Source organism: Emydura macquarii, unplaced genomic scaffold, assembly GCF_026122565.2.
Source record: "Emydura macquarii macquarii isolate MOO-44397 ecotype Brisbane River unplaced genomic scaffold, CSIRO-AGI_Emac_v2 contig_1644, whole genome shotgun sequence".
NCBI classification, from domain to species: domain Eukaryota; kingdom Metazoa; phylum Chordata; order Testudines; family Chelidae; genus Emydura; species Emydura macquarii.
The window spans coordinates 14,274,987-14,293,136 of NW_027131781.1; the positions used below are offsets into that span (position 1 = coordinate 14,274,987).

The following is an 18,150-nucleotide window of genomic DNA, read 5'->3' on the forward strand; positions in this document are numbered from 1 at the left end:
GAAAGAAGCCCCACTGAGGCGAGCAGCCAGGGCTAGGGATGAGCCTCACTGGGGAAAGAGTTCCTTCCGTCAGGGAAACTATTCCCTCCCCGGGTTGTAGGTGAAGTAAGATTGGGTCAGTTTTGACCATGTCTAGCCCTGGCCCTTCATATTCTCCCTGCCTCGCAGACTGAGAACATCTTCTTTATGGGAACTCGGTGTTAACCAGTGGCGTTCACAGGTTGGGGGTAATTTTAAAGAATGAATTCCGTATCACGTGGTGCATTATAGCAATGTGGGCAACCGTACAGGGAAACAGCTGGGGAACGGACCATTTCCTTTCCCACTATCTGTGAGATGCTGAAAGTAGAAAAGAGCTTCCCAGAATGGAGACCTGCTTGTGAGTGAGCTGCTCTGAAAGAAGCCGAGGTCCCTGGGACACAGTGGGAGAGGTTTGGGCTAGAATTCTGCCAGGCCCCAATCACCCACAGCATGGTAGCAGCAGAAGGTCAAATGGGAAAATGCAGACCATCTGACTTCAGGGACAACACCCTGGGCAGCCAACCAGAGGCAGAGAAAATGAGAACTACAGCTAGGGTGACCAGATGTCCCAATTTTATAGGGCCAGTCCCGACATTCAGGGCTTTTTCTTGTATAGGTGTCCATTACCCCCCATCCCCAGTCCTGATTTTTCTCACTTGCTATTTGGTCACCCTAACTAGAACAGACCCTTAGCTCAGCACAGAACCAAACCAGACTCACGCCAAACCTAACCCAATCCAGCCACATACTGAACCAATCCCAATCTGACACCTCCATACCAGCCAAAGGACTCAGGCTGAACCTGCTGAGAGTCAGGCTTCTACTACATTCTCTGTCTGTTTCCTTTCCCCTTCTGGGCTTGCGGGGTTCAGCTAGAAGCAGAAGCCTCAGGGACCTCACAAGCCCTGGCCTGTTGTCCCTGGAAATGCTCAGCCCTCTTTGGGATACAGAACTGACCCCCTCAAGGCTTTATGTTCCCCGTTCATTGCAGCCTTCCTGGTTCTTGATGGTATTTTTCAGTCCCCCTTTTGGTTCATAAAATGCCTTAAAGTCTCATCCTGCCAGGCCTGCCTGTTAAAAGGGGATGGAGTGGCAGATGTGGCTGCAGAACATCTGGGCAATTCCCCCCACCAAGCTGTCAAAGACATGCTTTACCCCCAGCGTGTCTCGTGGACGATGTGTGAGAGCCAGGATCTACCCATTCTGCTGGGACATGCAGGGCACAGCACAGGCGCAGCCACACTAGGAAGTCCCACCTCCAGAGGGCAGTACTTTTGGAAATGACATCGTAGTTTCAACCAATCAACATTTTCCACATGAGTGACATCATTACATCTGGAAGTGCCACTTTTGGAAGTAGGACTTCCTGCAATATGGGGGTGGGAGAGGTATTAAGGGGTTGTTGTGATAGGGCCAGTTGAGAACAAAACCTTCCCCAGCCATAGTCCTTGATAAGCCACATATTTTCAAAAGCCTTAGGGTTCATCTCAATTTCAGGGTTCTGTGCGGGAGTGAACAGGTTCTTCTAGCCCAGGAGAGGAGCCCTTCCTGTAAGCCAGGGTCTGAGCAATTAGAATGGTTGAGCTGGCCACTCTACAACCACAGCCTGGCCCTCAGCTTCTTTTTCATTCCCTGCACACAGCCCACTCACCCACAATGGCCCCCCCAGCCAAGGCCATGGCCATGGACACAAAAATGCCAGCTGCCTGGAATCCCCCTTGAACCCTGGGCGTCCGATCCTTGTAGTCACCCGTGAAGTCAAAGGCACTGATGAGCCTGTGAGGAAGGGAAACAATGAGACCAGCTGTCAGAGAGACACTCCTGTGAGTCAGGGAGTCTGCGCCGTAGAGAACATGGGAGCTTCATTCACAGCCCCTTCAAACCACCTCCACAGCACTGAGTGGACATGTTCCCATTAAGTGGGGGAGATTGTAGCAACACAGCCCACCCTCTTTGCTTTTATTCCTTCTCTTCCAGCCCCCAGAGGCTGAGTCTGGACCAACAGGCTGCAAAATCCAAGAGCAAAAAGACCCAGGGTGGATTCCAGGCCTTCAGGGTTTAATTGGAGTTTAAAAGCAATAAAAAGATGCCCCTTCATGAACCCAACTGCCCCTGCTCAGCGTCCTCCAGGACCAGAATGAAAGTGGGGTTTGGAGTTATAGGGGCTCCCAACAGGGGACATCAGGGGTCAGCTGGAAGAGGCCCTGACCCAGCCCTCAAGGTAGAGCTACTACCTTTGAAAGACAAGAGGCAGCACCCTCTCCTCCCACAAGGCAACTCCACAACACCCCGCCCCCCAAGAGCCACTCTCTCACACACACGCGGCATGCTTGCATGGTGCTGGGCAGACAGCTCTTGTACGTTCAACCGTTTTGATCCGTTATCACTTCAACTGCGGAAGGGGGAACACTGCAGCATCCTTAACAGAGCACAGAAACTTCTAACACCAGATAACCCCGTGTGCTGTGATAATCATACAGATCTTTAGACCCACGTAAAAAACCCCAACCGATTAAATTATTTTTCTGGCAACTGGCAAATCCATTAAAAAAAACCGGCCACGCTGGTCAAATAGCAGCCAGGTGGTAGCCCGACCTACAGGCCCAGCACCACTCAGGATGCATATCTGTAAGGGGCGCTCAGCTGCTGCCATTGACTCATCTCCCTACCCCTCAACACATAGGCTGTCCCATAACCCACCCCACCACCATGGGAGAGTTTTAAGCCATCTTACCCTTCCTTTCCGTATACTTCTTCAGTGGCTGCGGCTGCGGTGACAGCCCCCACAATACCCCCAATAAGCCCTGGCATGGCATGTAGGTTGTGGATGCCGCAGGTGTCCTGGATGTGCAGCTTGGACTCCAGGAATGGCTGGAGGGAAGGAGGAGAGAGATTATTTGCTCTCCCTAACTAAGAGGCAAGAGATTCCTCTGAGCAACACTTACCATAAAATAGACGAAGCCAATGGTGGACACGATGCCACAGAGGAATCCGACGATGAGGGATCCGTATGGAGTCAGCATCATCTCCGCGCCAGTCCCCACAGCCACGCCTCCAGCCAGCGTTGCATTCTGGATAAGAACCTGCACCAATAATGCTCATGCCTTACCACTTCAGCTTTGTGACAAGAGCGTTTTAAACCCATTAGTGGCAACATTTCAAGCCAACCTGGGAGAAAAGCAGGGGACCTGGCTGAGAAAACGTTCCCAGAGAAGATGAAGATCTGGGCCCATTTTCCTCTGCATTGGGATTGGCTCCCTGCCCATCACAAATTCCCAACTTCTGGATTTACCTGAAGTCAGACATTTTTGACCACCAAAAGTTACATGAAGGGGAGGAGACTGAAGGTGAAATGTGGACAGCTGATGGGCTGGGGCAACATTTTCATGTCATGGAAACAAAAAACTGCACATACACATGCACGTTGCTGCACAACTACTCACAAAGCTTGGGGCTGGCATAAACACAACACTGTACGGGGCCTGCTGTCTCACACATACGCATGCACACACACAGACACACACAGTAAACACTGTATGGGCCCTGCTCTGAAACACACAACACTGTATGGACACCACTCGTTCACAAACACACACACACCTAACACAATACATTTGCAGGACACCATACAGTTCAGCCCTGGTACATGCTCGGCACCACAAGGCCATTCCCACTGGCTCTGCAGCACAGGGGCCTGCATGGCACTGCTGTTGAATGGGACAACTAGCCCACAGGTGATCACGCATCTGCTCCTGCATGTGCCCAAACACTTCCACGCGCCTGCCAATGCGTGGATCCTGCACATGGTTTTCATTTTTGCTTTGCAAAATGATTCATCCCACTAACATGGGAGTTGCCTCCATGAGCTGCTGTTGCATCCAGAGCTCCTAGCCTCAGAGGCTTTGCCTTTTCAGCACCCCATGAAATCCAATGCACTCAGCGAAGGAAGAAGCCCCAATCAGACTGCCTGGCCCTTCTATCATCCATGAGCCATGAATCCTCTTGCCAGCAGAAGGCACAGCAGGCGTCTCCAGCCCGTGCTTACCATGTCAAGCTTGCCCTTCTTCTGCAGCAGGCTGGAGAAGGCAACGGTGGTGAGGACACAGGAGGCCAGGGAGCAGTACGTGTTAATGGCGGCTCGGTGCTGCGCGTCCCCATGGTTTGAAACAGCCGAGTTAAAGCTGGGCCAGAACATCCACAGGAACAGGGTACCTGGGAGAGCAGAGGCAGGAGTGGGACAGTGTGGGGAAGGGGCAGGACAGAGGAGAAGGAAAACAGGGAGCAGCAAGGGGGTGGGAGTGTTGAAAAGACACCAAGAGAGGATAGTTACATGGAGAGGAGGCTAAAGCCAGCTGTGTCCCAAATCCCCAGCTCCACCTCCACCGCCAACCCTTCCTTCTTATCGACACTCCAAACGGCAATAGGACATGGAGCTTTTCATTTCTAGGGCACCCCTTCCAATCGGACCCCAGGCCGGGCGGACTGGCTGGGCCTAGGCGGGTCTGGGAATGGCACATGGAGCCTTACAACTCTAGGGCACCAGTTCTGATCTGATCCAGGGCAGGGGGAAAACTAGCCAGTTCTGGGGTGTCAGGATTTGGAAATGGGGTACAGAATTTTTCACCACTAGGGCACTGGCTCCAGTCTGGCTTCACCACAGTCTGTGGGGTGCAGGAAGGACCCACCACAGCTTTCATGGAGTCTCCAAGTCCACAGTTAACTCACCAATCATAGCAAAAAGGTCGGAGTGGTACACAGAGCCTTGCTTGTCTTTACTCTGTTCCAGGTTGGGCCGGTACAGAATTCTGGTCACTGTCAGGCCAAAATAGGCTCCAAACGTGTGAATGGTCATGGATCCACCAGCATCTTTAACCTGTGGACACAGAGTAGCGGGAGCTTTCCATGCTGGAAGTATTCTGGCCAATCAATTGACCATCTGTCCGTCCAGCCTGTGCTGGGTCACTACAGGAGGGGAACAGAAATGATCCTGGTCTCTCCAACTGGCAGGCAGCACATCCCAGCCACATCCTTCCAGTTAAGGCATCACGGCAAAGTGGCATTTCTGGCCCGTCCATTGTGTGACTCCATGGTGCCTGGGTTCCAACAGTACCCCCAAAGCAGAACTATCCCGAGGTAGCAGTCTCAGCATGGGCAGGTAAAGAGCAGACACAGAACAGGGCCCTTAAATATAGAGTTTATTGCCCCTTGAAGCCTGAGGTTTTAGAACAAATGTTAAAAAGCCACAAAACCCGCAGTAAAGGTCATGAGCAGAGATGGGCAGAACCAGAACCCCAGGCCCAACCTCCTCCCCCTAGAACAATGCTCAGATCTGGAGCCAAACTTTCCCACTGGTCCTTATCTCTCTAAGGGGCTGACACAGGACTTGAGGTGCAAACACCAGAATTTCAGGGGAGTCAGGATCTGGCCACCATGAATAATGAACCCGTCATCTCTTTCCTCCGTTCTTGCTTGGACTTTGCTTCCCCCGACCTTCCCTTCACTGCTGCTGCCTTTCACTCTTGTTCTGGTTGCTTTCCTTCCTTTTCTTCTGCCTCAGGACACACACGCAGCTGCTGAGATTAACTCTCCTGGAAGGGAGCTTTCCAAAGGCATTCTCCCTAGCTAAGTTTACCCAGAGCGCTGGTGGAGGAGGAGAACCTATGCAGACGGCAATAATGGGCAGTCACCCAGAATGAAAAGGGCTGAACTTCTATCCCCCCACACAAGCTCCTGCCTGGACACTTAAATTATTCACGGATGAGGCTGGAGGGAATTCCAGAGATGGGAGTAAAGATAATCATTACATATTCAAACAAGAATCCTCTTCCTGGCTTATAAATTCCTGTTAACAACTCCTGCCCACCCACCATTCTTTCAGTTGGGTTATCAATGCCATGGAGGTAATGAAACAAGGTGGGTGCGGTAATATCTTTTGTTAGGCCAACTTCTGTAGGTGAGAGAGACAAGCGTGCAAGTTTACATGGAGCTCTTCTTCAGTTCTGAAGAAGTGGACCTGAAGAAGAGCTCTGGGTAGCTCAAAAGTTTGTCTCTCTCACCAGCAGAAGTTGGTCCAATAAAAGCTATTACCTCACCCACCTTGCCTCTCTAATATCCTGGGACTGACATGGCTACAACAACGCTGCATACCTAGGTTAATGACATGTAGAGTCCCAAAGAACCCAGTTTCCCTACAGTGACTGATGCTGTATGTTTCATTCAGCTGGGCTAATCAGTTTCACTTCTCCTTCTCTTTCAGATGCCCCAGCGCATTTGGGTTCCCCACAGCGGGGGATTTATCTGCACTGGCATTTTATTTTAAAACATGAAACTGTTGCCCTAGTGGCTGCAGCACTGGCCTGGGACTCTGAAGACCCGGAGTCCTAGGTTCTAGTCACAACTCTGTCACTGGCCTGCTGGGTGTCCTTGGGCCGGCCATGCCACGTCTCTGGGCCTCACTTTCCCCAGCTGTAAAATGGGAATAGTGTTGCTTACCTCCTTTGTAAAGTGCTTTGAGATCTATGGATGGCGAGTGCTATCTAAAAGCTAGGGATTATTGTTTCTCTTCATCTGAGGTGTCCCACCTCCACCCCCACCCCAGTTTCAACCCCACCTGCATTTGGGCTCTAGGTGAATGGGTTCCCCTTTCAGACCAAATCTCTTTTCCTCCAAAAGAGCAAAAATCTCCTGCACACAGACCCTCTGTTCCACTTTAAAGTGTGTTCTGATTTTCTTCAACCAAAGGAATATTACAGCAGGGCAAGGAGCCAAGAGGGAACTATTGTGCAGACATAACAGGTATGGCTACAGCACGCAAAAAAAAAACCCTGGGGCAGCGAGTCTCAGAGCCTAGGTCAACTGACAGGCTTGTGTTACCGGGCTAATAACAGTGTAGAAGTTCCCAATCTGGCTGGAGCTCGTGCTCTGAGATGTTCCCCCTTGCTAGATTTTAGAGCCTAGGCTCCAGCCTGAGTGGGAACATCTACACTGTTATTTTTAGCACCATCGCGTAAGCCCGCAAGCACAAGTAAATTGACCCAGGGCCTGAGACTTGTTGCTGCCGGGGTTTTTTGCAGTGTAGACGTCCCCAAAGAGAGCATCAGACCCTTTGTGTGGAGACTCCCTGGCTGCTTTAGGAAAACTCCACCGGAGGAGATCCCTTGCTCTCAAGTTGCTGCTGCTGCTTGCAGGATCCTGGGATATTTCCCATTCCCAGGCTAAGGTACGAGAGCAGCCAAAGCGCTGGGGCAGTGGCCCCTGCTATTTGCTCATTGACACGTTTTGAATCTTTTTAAATGTCTTGTTAAATTGTTGCTACTGAAATTAACCCAGTGCTTAGTCAAACAAGGAGCTGATGGAACTGACAGGAGCCAGGTGCGGTTACAATAGCCGACAGATAACTCTGCAGCTGCACCTTATTCCTGACCTGCAGCCGCCCTGCTGTTCCAACCATGGGCTCCTCCGCACAGCTCTGCCGATACACCTCACTCCGGACCTGCCTCCCGCCCCCCTGCTGTGACACTCAGTTTGCACTGCCAGAGAGGAAAGGCAGGAGGCTGCTGGTTTTGCTGCGTCAAGGGAAGCCTTACGTGGAGCAGGTTGAGGAGGATGTACTCATTCACTGCAAAGAGCGTGACTTGAACCAACGTCAGGATGAGCAGCTGCACAGGGCTGGTTTTGCCCAAGATGGCCCCGAAGGCAATGCAGACAGAACCCACGCAGAAATCTGCATTGATCAGGCTGGGAAAGGGGGGACAGGGGAGAAAACAACCTGCAGGTTAGTGACGGAGATCTTCCCCCGCCACCACTCCCAAATCTAGAGAGCCTCAACCTTGCCGGGACATGAACCTCAGCCTGGATTCCCAACTGGCACCCCACTCTCTGGGTGTGACCAGGACACTGTCCCTTTAAGGTAAGAGGCGGAGCCTGAACCATTTCTACATCCCCCTCTCGCGCGGCAGAGGTAGCATGGATTCATAGACGGAAGGCCAGAAGAAACCATTGTGATCCTCTGGTCTGACTTCCTGGCACAGGCCACAGAACTTCCCCACAATAACTCCTAGAGCAGATCTGTAGACAAACATCCAATCTTGATTTGAAAATGGCCAGTGATGGAGAACACCCCACAACCCTTGGTAAATTGTGCCAATGGTTAATTACTGTCACTGTGCCCTGCATATGCTCCCCAAAGGAGCTCCCAGTGGGAAGGCAGAAGCCCACTAGGAGTCCACACGCGGAGGAGAATGGCGCGATGAAGTTTCATCAGACATGAAGCTGTCTGACCAAAATGATCTGAGCAATGGAAGTCCCAAAATGAGGGCAAGCAATAGCCCAACGTTTGTAGTTTGGCCAGTGGCCTGTGAGAATTTGGTCTCACCTGGCACCTTTCCTCACCATCCAACAGTGCCAGCAACCTCTGGAGTGGAGGGTGGAACCCAGCCAGAGGTACAAAGCGCCTGGCACAGCTGAGGAGGGGAGGGGGAATTGGGACCAAAGACCTTTTCTTATGAAACCCGCTCCATGGGGGTCTTTAATAGCAGGCAGGGCAGAAGATTTAATATGATCTGGAGTGCCCTTTCTCCACACAGAGTGTGGGCAGGAGTGCCAGCCTTCTTGGTCCCCTCCCTGATTTCCACCGAGATGGCTTCCACCAACCAAAACCCTCTTACTTTTCCACTCCAATGAGTATCTTTCCATTCTCGAAAGAATGGAACCAGCCCTGCATCAGGAGAGCCCACTGGATCCCAAAGGCAGCAATGAGGAAGTTGAAGCCAACAGCTCCAAAGCCATAGCGCTGGAGGAATGTCATCAGGAAGCCAAAACCCACGAAGATCATCACGTGGACATCCTGGAAAGCTGTCAAGGGAAGGAAATTCACCATTAGCATTGAAGGTGGGGTGGCAGCCAAGGGGCTTCTGCAGCCTAGGAATTCAGCACTGGACCTAGCTCAGAAAAAACAATGATTTTTAGGAGAAGTTTTGAAAAAAAAATTAATTTTCATTTTAAATTTTGCACAAAACATTTTTAAAAACTGAAACTGAAAAATGAAAAGCCCTCAATTTTCAGGAACCCTTTTTGGTAAAAAGTTTTTGGCTTTCTGGAAAAACCATCAATGTTTGGAAAGCCCTTTCAGTAAACATGGCTGGCTTTCAGTAAAAAATTTCAGTTTTGAAAACAAAACACTCTGATAAAAATAACCCAAACTAAAACCAAACATCACCAACACGTTTTTTGTTTTCAGTCTCCGTTTTCTAAACAAAATACCCAAAGATTTTAAATCAGAATGAACATTTTTGTGCACACTTTTGCTTTACTAACAAACCAATTTGTCATTAAAAAAAAATTTTTTTTTGACATTTTTCTCTTTGCTAGTTCTGCCCAACAACCTGTTTCTGCTGGGTCAGAAGCCAGTGTCACTGTCTGTTCTCCTCCTTCCTGCTCTGGGAACTATTATTATTGTTATTAGCCATTATTTATATTATCATAGCACATGGAAATAAGCCACAGTCATGGATCAGGACACCATTGTGCAAGGTGCTGTATACCAACGCAGAACAAAAAGACAGTCCCTGCCCATGGGGGCTTACAATTTAACTACAGTAGAACCTCACAGTTATGGACTGACCAGTCAACCATGAACCTCATTTGGAACTGGAAGTATGCAATCAGGCAGCAGCAGAGACACACACGCCAAAAAAAAAAAAAAAAAAGCAAATACAGTACAGTACTAAAAAAACTAGGGAAAATTTAAAAAAAGATTTGACAAGGGGAGGGAAATGTTCTGTGCTTGTTTAATTTAAAATAAGATGGTTAAAAGCAGCATTTTTCTTCTGCATAGTAAAGTTTCAAAGCTGTATTAAGTCAAGGTTCAGTTGCAAACTTCTGAAAGAACAACCCTAACATTTTATTCAGAGTTTTGAACATTTCACATTTACGAACAACATCCGTTCCCAAGGTGTTTGTAGCTCAGAGGTTCTACTGTATAGGGCAAGAGAGAACAGCTGGATAGAAGAAATGACAGAGAGGAGGCAAACATTCTGCTCTCTTCAATGGAGGGCGAAATTCTGGCCCCAGTGAAGTCGATGGCAAATCTCCCATTTACTTTGAAGGAGGCAGGATTTCACTTGGAGACTTTCATTCTTCATTTCATTGTTTTCTTAATTTAAAGTGAACCTCAGTCTGACTGGAGGTCCACAGCTGCTTTATTGGACACTTGTACTAAGTAAGCCTGATGCTCAGGGGATGGCAATTCAGCCACCGCTGTACATTCTTGTAAGCAAATGAGCCTCTAGAGGAGAATTCTTGATGTGATAAACCTGGAGTGGATGTCAGTGCTGCTGGTTTCTTTCAGATAACGATCAGTCCCAACAAAGTAAAGTGAAACTAGGCACAGTTATAAATTAAACCTTAAAAACCACGTGTGCAGAAGCCTCCTAAGCCACGGAGCAGGAAGGGGCTGGTTCCTTCTGCAGTTCCCTGAGGGATCCCACAAGCAAACCAGAATGTGCTGCATTCTGCCACTGTGGAATGGGTAAACATACCATATTGCTCAGATACATCAGCCAATGTTTGTTCTACACACTGTATAAAATATAGCACAACCACAGCATATTTGCTGTTTAAATGCTTGGGTACTGTCAGTTTGGCTTAGAGAATAGGCTAGCTCACAAAAAGGAAAACACGGTGGAGCTAAATCATGTGGCGTCTGGTCTAGGCTCTGACACTTACAATGGATTTTCCAGCCCTTTTTCCGATGCTCGGCGAGAAGGCCGGCTGCGGTTTTGCGGCTAGTTTGCCCTCTAGTGAAAGTGCACATCTTGAGAAGTGTGGAACGAGGGTCCGATCCAGCTCCCACTGAAGCCACTGGGATTCTTTCCATCGGCTGCAGTGGGAGTCGCCTCAGGCCTTGAACGAAGCGTGGTTCTGCAGGAGTCCTGGTTTCAGTTACTGTGCACTTTACAAGCTCTAGCCAAGGTGTGTGGGGAAGCGGGTCTGGATGGGGTCCAGTCACACAGTGTCAGACTGTGGCCTTTATTTATTCTTTTGGAAAAACTGAGGAAAATCCATAGGGACGAGCTACAAAGCCAGACCCGCTTCAACGCAGCTCTGCTGGTTGACACCAGCCAAGAAGCCAGCCATATTGGTCTCAAATGGCAATCTGCATACACCACATTTTACCATAAATACACGCGAAATGCACTTTCCCCTGTTAAGCTACATACAACACTATTCTAAATAATAAATAAATACATGTCAGTTGTTGTTATTTACTGTATTTCCCCATGTATAAGATGCTCCCATGTATAAGACACACCTTAATTTTGGGGCCTGAAATTTGAAAATAAATGTATTACGGTACATCACCGGTAAGTACCACTGTATAAGACGCACCCAGTTTTTAGACCCCAAATTTTTCGAAAAAAGGTGTGTCTTATACATGGGGAAATACGGTAATTGGCAATAGACATTTCCCACTTTAACAAAAATATGTAGATAACAAAAATCAAGATAAGAAGAAACAATACATGAAATAAGATGCAAGATTCAGAAGTAAGTTTGTGGTGTTGAGATATTAATTATTATCAATATTGTCGTAGCATGACAGAGCCCTACTCAGTGGCCAGGATCCTGTTGTGCTAGGTGCTGTACAAACACAGAACACAAAGACCACCCTTGTCCCAAAGAGCTTACAATCTAAGGCAGGGGTGTCAAACTTACTTCCTATGGCGGGCCAGATTGTAATTACATGTAATTAAATGTAATTCATACTCTCGTCCATAGCTCGCAGCGTCTTCCCCGCCACCGAGAAATCTCGCGGCATCCTCACTTTCGGCGGCAGCTCACGGCATCTTCCCTGCCACCGCTGAGAAATCTTGTGCCATCCTACCCTTCGGTGGCGGCCAATAGGGTCCGAACCAAAAAGGATCGTGGCCCGTATCCGGCCACCCACAGGCCGGACAAAAAAGGTTCGCGGGCCGCATCCAGCCTGCATGTTTGACATCCCTGAAGTAGAGCTTTGTATTTTTTTGCACTTGAGAAGAAGAATGTCTCACATTCATGTTTGTGTCTCACATGGGCAGTGTAGGAGTCATAATGCCCTTAAGTTTTCATTACAATGCCTTCCCTGTTTACTGATGAGTAGTGTATGGCATCTGGAAATACTGTCTATGCTGAAGAATCTTTCATCCCTTCTCACCCCGTTCAGAACAGGTGATTCAGCCTCTAGGGAATTTCACCAGCTGATTTTAAATTAAAGTGAATTTTAGTGCTGCTGCTGAACGTGGCTGAATTGACAGCCCTGGAAATGGGCAGCCCTAGAACAGTTGTACACACCTTCCTTCCTGCCCACATTTTTCAACCATGCCCAACAGAAACCATCTCTAGGGCCAGAAGATATATTCCGTTTCCCAGGCCTGTTCACTCTTTGTCTGCTGCTATTTTGTGAGCACTGTCCACCACTGCACAAACCAGGCCAGTTCCACTGTGGTCCCCAGAATGCAAACTCTAATGAAAAGCATCCCTCGGGGTTTCAACCACCTAGACCTGCTCTAAGCAAGATGATACAGAAAAAAATGCCACTGCCCTATCCACACTAGTGTGGTCACCGCTGCCACTATCCCCAGAGCCACACTGGTGCTAGTGCCACCATGGGACATTTTGACAAATAGCTCAGTGTAGACACAATGGCTATACCTACAGTATGAGCTAGGAGTGCAATTCCCAGCTCATGTACATATACTTGCACTAGTGTGCCTAGCTCATAGTGCAGACGTGGCCAACCTTGGACTAACAATGGTTGGACAAATGGTTTTTGTACGCAAATCCTTTTCTGAAAGACATAATCCTTAGAGGCAACTGGACTGCTCTCTGGTTTCTAGGCGCCTTTGTTTTAAAGCTGGTATTTGTAATGGAAATGTTCGACACAGATCTGTGACTCGGTCTCTAATGCAGCCTTGGAAACAATCACCTTTGCATGCACTCTTCCAAGCTGCCACTCAGCAGGGTAACTCCAACCCGATGGCTTACACAGTGGATCAGGCCAGTCATAAAGGGATTAGCTAGCTGAATAATCCCTGTGGCAACGTGAGGCAATGTCCTAAGTGCACTGGGCAGCTGCTGTGAGCCAGGGAGGACTCAGACACCAGAAAGGGATCAGCAATCCAGGAAGCTAGACACACCCATCTGAGAATGGCAGGTATGTTGTGTCCTGTTTGCCCTAGGTAGGGACAAGACGAATTCAGAAGGGATCAGTGCCCTAGCCTTTGGCCTTCAGGACACATCCACTTTATTAAACAAGGCAAAGCGAGTTGGACAGCATCAGCCTCGTCCCTCCCTGGCAGACCCCTACACTCCTCTCAGCTGTGTGTGGCATGGCTGCTCCATGGGTGTTGTGTCCCTGGTGTCCAGAAACTTAACGTAAATCTTGCATGCTCTTGATGACGAGGAATGACATGACCTAGTGAGGAATCTGCCCACCTTAACATACTTCCATGGCTTGGGTGCTGCAAGCCTCTCTGAGGGATTTGTATCTGAAATCCTCAAGGTCAGCTGCAGTTTGTCACACTTACTGCAGGGCAGAGTGATGTACTACTGATATCTCCTGGACAGACTCAGAACAGCTTCATGTGGCATAGGCCCCATACAGCCAACACACATCTTCTCAAATTGCAAGTGGTGGGGGCCTGTGGTTTTGGAGCATGCAGCTCTGAGTCCTAACGCCACTGTCACTGCGTAGTTCCAAGTGTCAGCGTGTGCAGCACAGGGATCCCCGCAAGTTCCTCCTAGGTGCCCACACATTTCTGATGCAATCCCACAAAGGGGTCCTTTTCCCTTTGTCTCACTGAAATACCCTACGTTTCTCAGGCAGTTTGCCTAGAGGCCTTAGAAGATCTTGCCCTCTCCCCCGTGACTTGCTCAAACACCAAAGAGCATGTTGTCTTGATGTCTCCCTGATCTTGTGCCAAACAGAGACGGGTGGCCCCTCCCTCCCTCAGGATCCGTGACCTGGAGTCCTGGCTCCATATTGCAATCCGTGTTCTCACAGGTGGAATTTCCTATTGGCCCATCTTGGAGGAGTCAGCTTTTTCTGGTTATAGATGCTGCTGCCCTGCCCCCGGTTCACCCTCCATGTACCAGTCTCCTTCCTCCACTACACACCACAGCTGGTTTGTTCCGGAGAGATAGCTTATTCCCCAACTGCCTTGCCTATGGGAGGCGCACGGCTTTCCCCTCCCCAAGTGACTCTAAGGATGGTAACACCAGCACCTTTCCTCCCAAACGATCCGCAAAAACTTCTCAAGCTATCCACGTGGAGAGCCTCAGGGAAATGCAGCCATCTCAGGGGTGGAGCGTGGCTTGTGTAAGCAGAGATGCACACACGTGTCCTCTCAGAGCTGAACCCAGAAGGGACAGGCTAGAGAATATTAACCCTGTGTGCCACATACCACATCCCAGCTGCTAGGGACTCATTCACAGTTTCCTCCTCTTCTCCTCACAGTGTTTCAACGGGCCAAGCAGAGAGCTCTTCTGATGTCCTGCAGCCTGCTAAGCAGGGGGGCCCCAGGTTTAAGGATCCCAGTAGCATGACATTCCCACATTCCTCCAGCCCTGCAGTTGCTCCCTCCCAGCATTTGCAGGTAATGCAGAGTCATGGGACTGTGAAATGAGCTCAGTCCATATCAGGCATCTATCCAGATCACAGAACCAGCCAGTTTGACACACAAGAGGTTCAATGTTTGCTGCAGGTGAGGGATGGAGTGCCGTGCCTCAGCACAGCCAGAGAAAGGAGGTAGGACTGGGATAGCAGGAGGTCAGGATTGAGGTGCATTGGGAGGGCTGTGTTGGGACAGAACAGAGAGCTGTGGAGCAAGACTGAGCAGAGCTGGGGGGCAGGGGCAATGGGAGGGCTCAGGGCTGCAATAGCTGGGGGTACTGCAGGCTGGGATGGAGGTGCATGAGCAGAGCTGCCGGAGGAAGTTCCTGCAGTGCGTGCCTGCCTGCACAAGCCTGCCTGCGGCTGGGGCTGCTTGTCTTGGACTGTCATAAGCTCCAGTACTTCAGTCAGAAGGGTCTGGCAAATCGGGGCGACTGGCCCGGCCCCCGCGCTTCATGCCAGGACTGGCCGGGAGGCGGGTGGCTGCAGCCTGCTACCCAGGATAATTTTCCCCAGACCCCGCACCCCTATAGGGATGGCCCTGACTTCAGTGACATCTATCTTATTTGTCTCCCTCCTGGCTGGCCTGTGCAGGATCTGGCATTTACCGGTGCAGAGGCAGGTGTTTGCCGGCTGTACTCACATGGATACCTGAAGTAGAAATCATTCTCTATGTCACTGGTGATGTTCTTCTGGCGCTGCTCCTCCTTCCAGTGCGCGTCAGCTTCTGGGTCAAAGCGCACGAAGACCCCAAAGAGGATGATCATAGCGACCTCCCAGAGGAGGCAGATGAGTGGCAGCCGCCAGCGCATGTCCGTGTTCTTCACCATCCCAGACTGGCTCCCCTGCTAGGATCCCAGAGAACCCGCTGGGGGTGGATGGGGTCCAGGTACCTAGACAGCAGGAGCCCCAGTCCTGATGCCGGGGGAGGCTCAGCCCATTTATACAAGCCTGGCGATGTAGGGTGTGGCGCAGGGAGCTGTCCATCCTCACCGCTGCCTGGGGCAGGCTCACATTTCAGTTCCTGGCAAGTTTAATAGATTTGAACTTTCTCTCTTCTTCCGGTCACAAGAACTGGGAGGGGGCACATCTCCAGCACCTTCTCTCTGAGTAGCTCAGGTACTTTATGAAACCCATCCAGGAGGGTTATATTTATCCCTGCTTTACAGATGGGGAAACTGAGGCACACAAAGACGCAGCAGTCACACAGTGAGGTGGTTGCAGAGCTGGGCATAGAACCCAGGACTCTTGACCCTCCACCTCCTGCTCTTGCTGCCGGACACCACTACCTCCAACAGGCAGGGTGCAGCCAGGGAGTCCTGATCCTCACATCCCTTGCTCTTACCCAGGGGTCCCCAAACTTTCAGTTGCACAGGCCACATCACTCAGTCTTGCTCTTATGGTGGGCCAGAGCGGCTGGGCCCACGTCACGTGGGAGAGGGGTGGGTCAAAGGGGCAGGGCCGGGAGCGGGTAACAGCTACTGCACGGTGCTGCTTGGGGCCTTCCCACCCTTCCTCCAAATCTGGACTCCTGTGACTCTTCCCCTCTCTCTAAAAGACCCGGGGCCTGGGCCCAGTCCCCCACACACCACGCTTTCAGGGGGAGGGGGTCAGGATTTTAACCTATATGCAAATTTCACACCCAGCCATCTCCCTCCAATGGACTGAACTAAACCCCACATGCTTTGAGGGCCTGGTGGTGAAGAGAGCTCAGATCCCAGATCCAGAGCTGAATTTGGGAGCTCAGAACCCCCCTTCCCTGCCAGCTGTGACAACATGAAATACTGTGGCAGGGAATTGAACAGTCCAATTCGGGCAGGCACTAAAACTGAGCCAGCTGAAGTCTGGTGGCCAGGCTCTGACCCTGGGCTCCTCCCCATGCTGCTGCTAGGGTTACCAATACAGGAGCATCCTCAATGATCATTGTTTGGTGTCATTCTTTACTGGAGGATTTATTCAGCACGTTGCAGGCTTGCCCGTGCCTGTTATGGCGCATTGTGTTCTGGATTCTAGCTGACACTAGTTCTCTGTTCCTTGTACTTTCACACCTGAGACACACACACACACCTGGAGCCCCACTGCAGGGCACATAGACCCGGACGGAGTTTACACCTCAGGCCTGCATGATGTCCCAGCCAGTCTTGGCAGGGGCCTGCTCCCTGCATTAGCTAAGGGAATGAGCACTGGTCTGTAGGATTGTTACGCTCCCTGTCAGAGATATGGGGGGGACCAGCCCTTTGCCCTGCTGCCCAATCCAGATGTTTTCTTCTGCTGCCAAAATGACTTCTGGAAGGTCTATGAGAAATGAGCGTGCAGGGTCCAAGGAGCATCTTGTAACACCAGGAACGCTGTCACCGCGGGCTATGCTGCTGTGAGGCATGGCGTGTGGGACTGCCCGCTAGTTGGGTAGGACAGAATTGCTTGTGTGTATCGGTTCTGCCAAGCTGGATCTCTAGCTCACCAGGGAAAGGCCTGCCTCCTCGGGGACCATCCCGCTGCCTCCTGTTACTGACGCTATTGGCTGGGCTCATTAGAGGGTCAGTGGGGAGATTAGCAGAAGCAGGCAGTGCTATAGAATCATCAATATCCTGTGCATATAATGACTGCCATAGTCATCAATTGTTTACCGGGCACCTATGGCAGCCTATGGAATAAGCACCAAGGGGCAGGGCCCTGATTTACAGAGGAGACAAGCGGTGAGGCATTTTTTCATAGAACTGGGCTCCTTCAGTGCCCAAAGATGTCAGTTTCTGAGCGGCAGGTTTGAGTTATGGTTCTGTAGCTGTGCTATGCCTGTGTTCTTTGGCACATGCTGAGCGAGGCTTTCCTGACACCTGCCAGCCATCCCCTGCCCTGGGAGTGAGCCAGGGACATTCCTTTGTGATATTGTCCTACATGGTGGCAGCATCTCACTTCCCTAACCTCCAGTGTCGGCCTGATGCCAGCTGGGCTGGAGTGTCGGTCATTGGCCCAGTATTGTTACTTAACCAATTTTTCCCTGGCACAAGTCCAGCTACATCCACCGAGTGACAGCAAGGGTGAATTTGGCCCATTGCGGTTACAATAAGGACCTGGAAGAAAGAGCTGCACAAGTGTGTGGGGAGAGGGGAAGAGGGAAGAAATCAATGTGATTTTACTACAGCTAACCCTCAGAGGTTTGGCTTAGGGCCCACGGGTGCTTCTCCTTGGAGCAAAACCCTAAAGCATCTCCTACCCCCACTGGAAACTAGACCTAAGAGATCATTAGAAGAAAGTAAAGTGACAGCTTTTCTCACAGTCCAAATGTCCTGACAACCTCCTCAGCCACACAGGGGTACTGGGAACAGGGCAGGGTCAGGAGGGGAGTGAACAGGCTCTGCAGAGCTTCTCTGGGGCCTGGCTGCTGCCCAGAAAGCCCCAATGCCCCAGTTATTCTTCTGGGCATTGGGGTTGAATGGAGCTTTTCTGGAGAGCATTTATTATGATGTGTACTGTAGTAG

At 50.4% G+C, this 18,150-nt stretch overlaps 1 protein-coding gene across 5 annotated transcripts in view; it reads right to left on the minus strand.

Annotated features, from left to right (window-relative positions):
* The window catches only part of RHCG (Rh family C glycoprotein), a 30,238-nt gene extending 14,671 nt beyond the window's left edge, over positions 1 to 15,567 (minus strand). For all 5 annotated transcript variants that reach the window (XM_067555691.1, XM_067555689.1, XM_067555690.1 and 2 more), the window contains exons 1-8: positions 15,315 to 15,567; positions 8,688 to 8,874; positions 7,608 to 7,758; positions 4,747 to 4,894; positions 4,067 to 4,233; positions 2,967 to 3,104; positions 2,756 to 2,892; positions 1,673 to 1,797 (exon numbers count right to left, since the gene is read on the minus strand). In XM_067555691.1, coding sequence (XP_067411792.1) covers positions 1,673 to 1,797; positions 2,756 to 2,892; positions 2,967 to 3,104; positions 4,067 to 4,233; positions 4,747 to 4,894; positions 7,608 to 7,758; positions 8,688 to 8,874; positions 15,315 to 15,501 — 1,240 coding nt within the window. In that variant the 5' untranslated portion in view covers positions 15,502 to 15,567. The remainder of the gene's footprint in view (positions 1 to 1,672; positions 1,798 to 2,755; positions 2,893 to 2,966; positions 3,105 to 4,066; positions 4,234 to 4,746; positions 4,895 to 7,607; positions 7,759 to 8,687; positions 8,875 to 15,314) is intronic.
* Between the last annotated feature and the right edge of the window lie 2,583 nt (positions 15,568 to 18,150).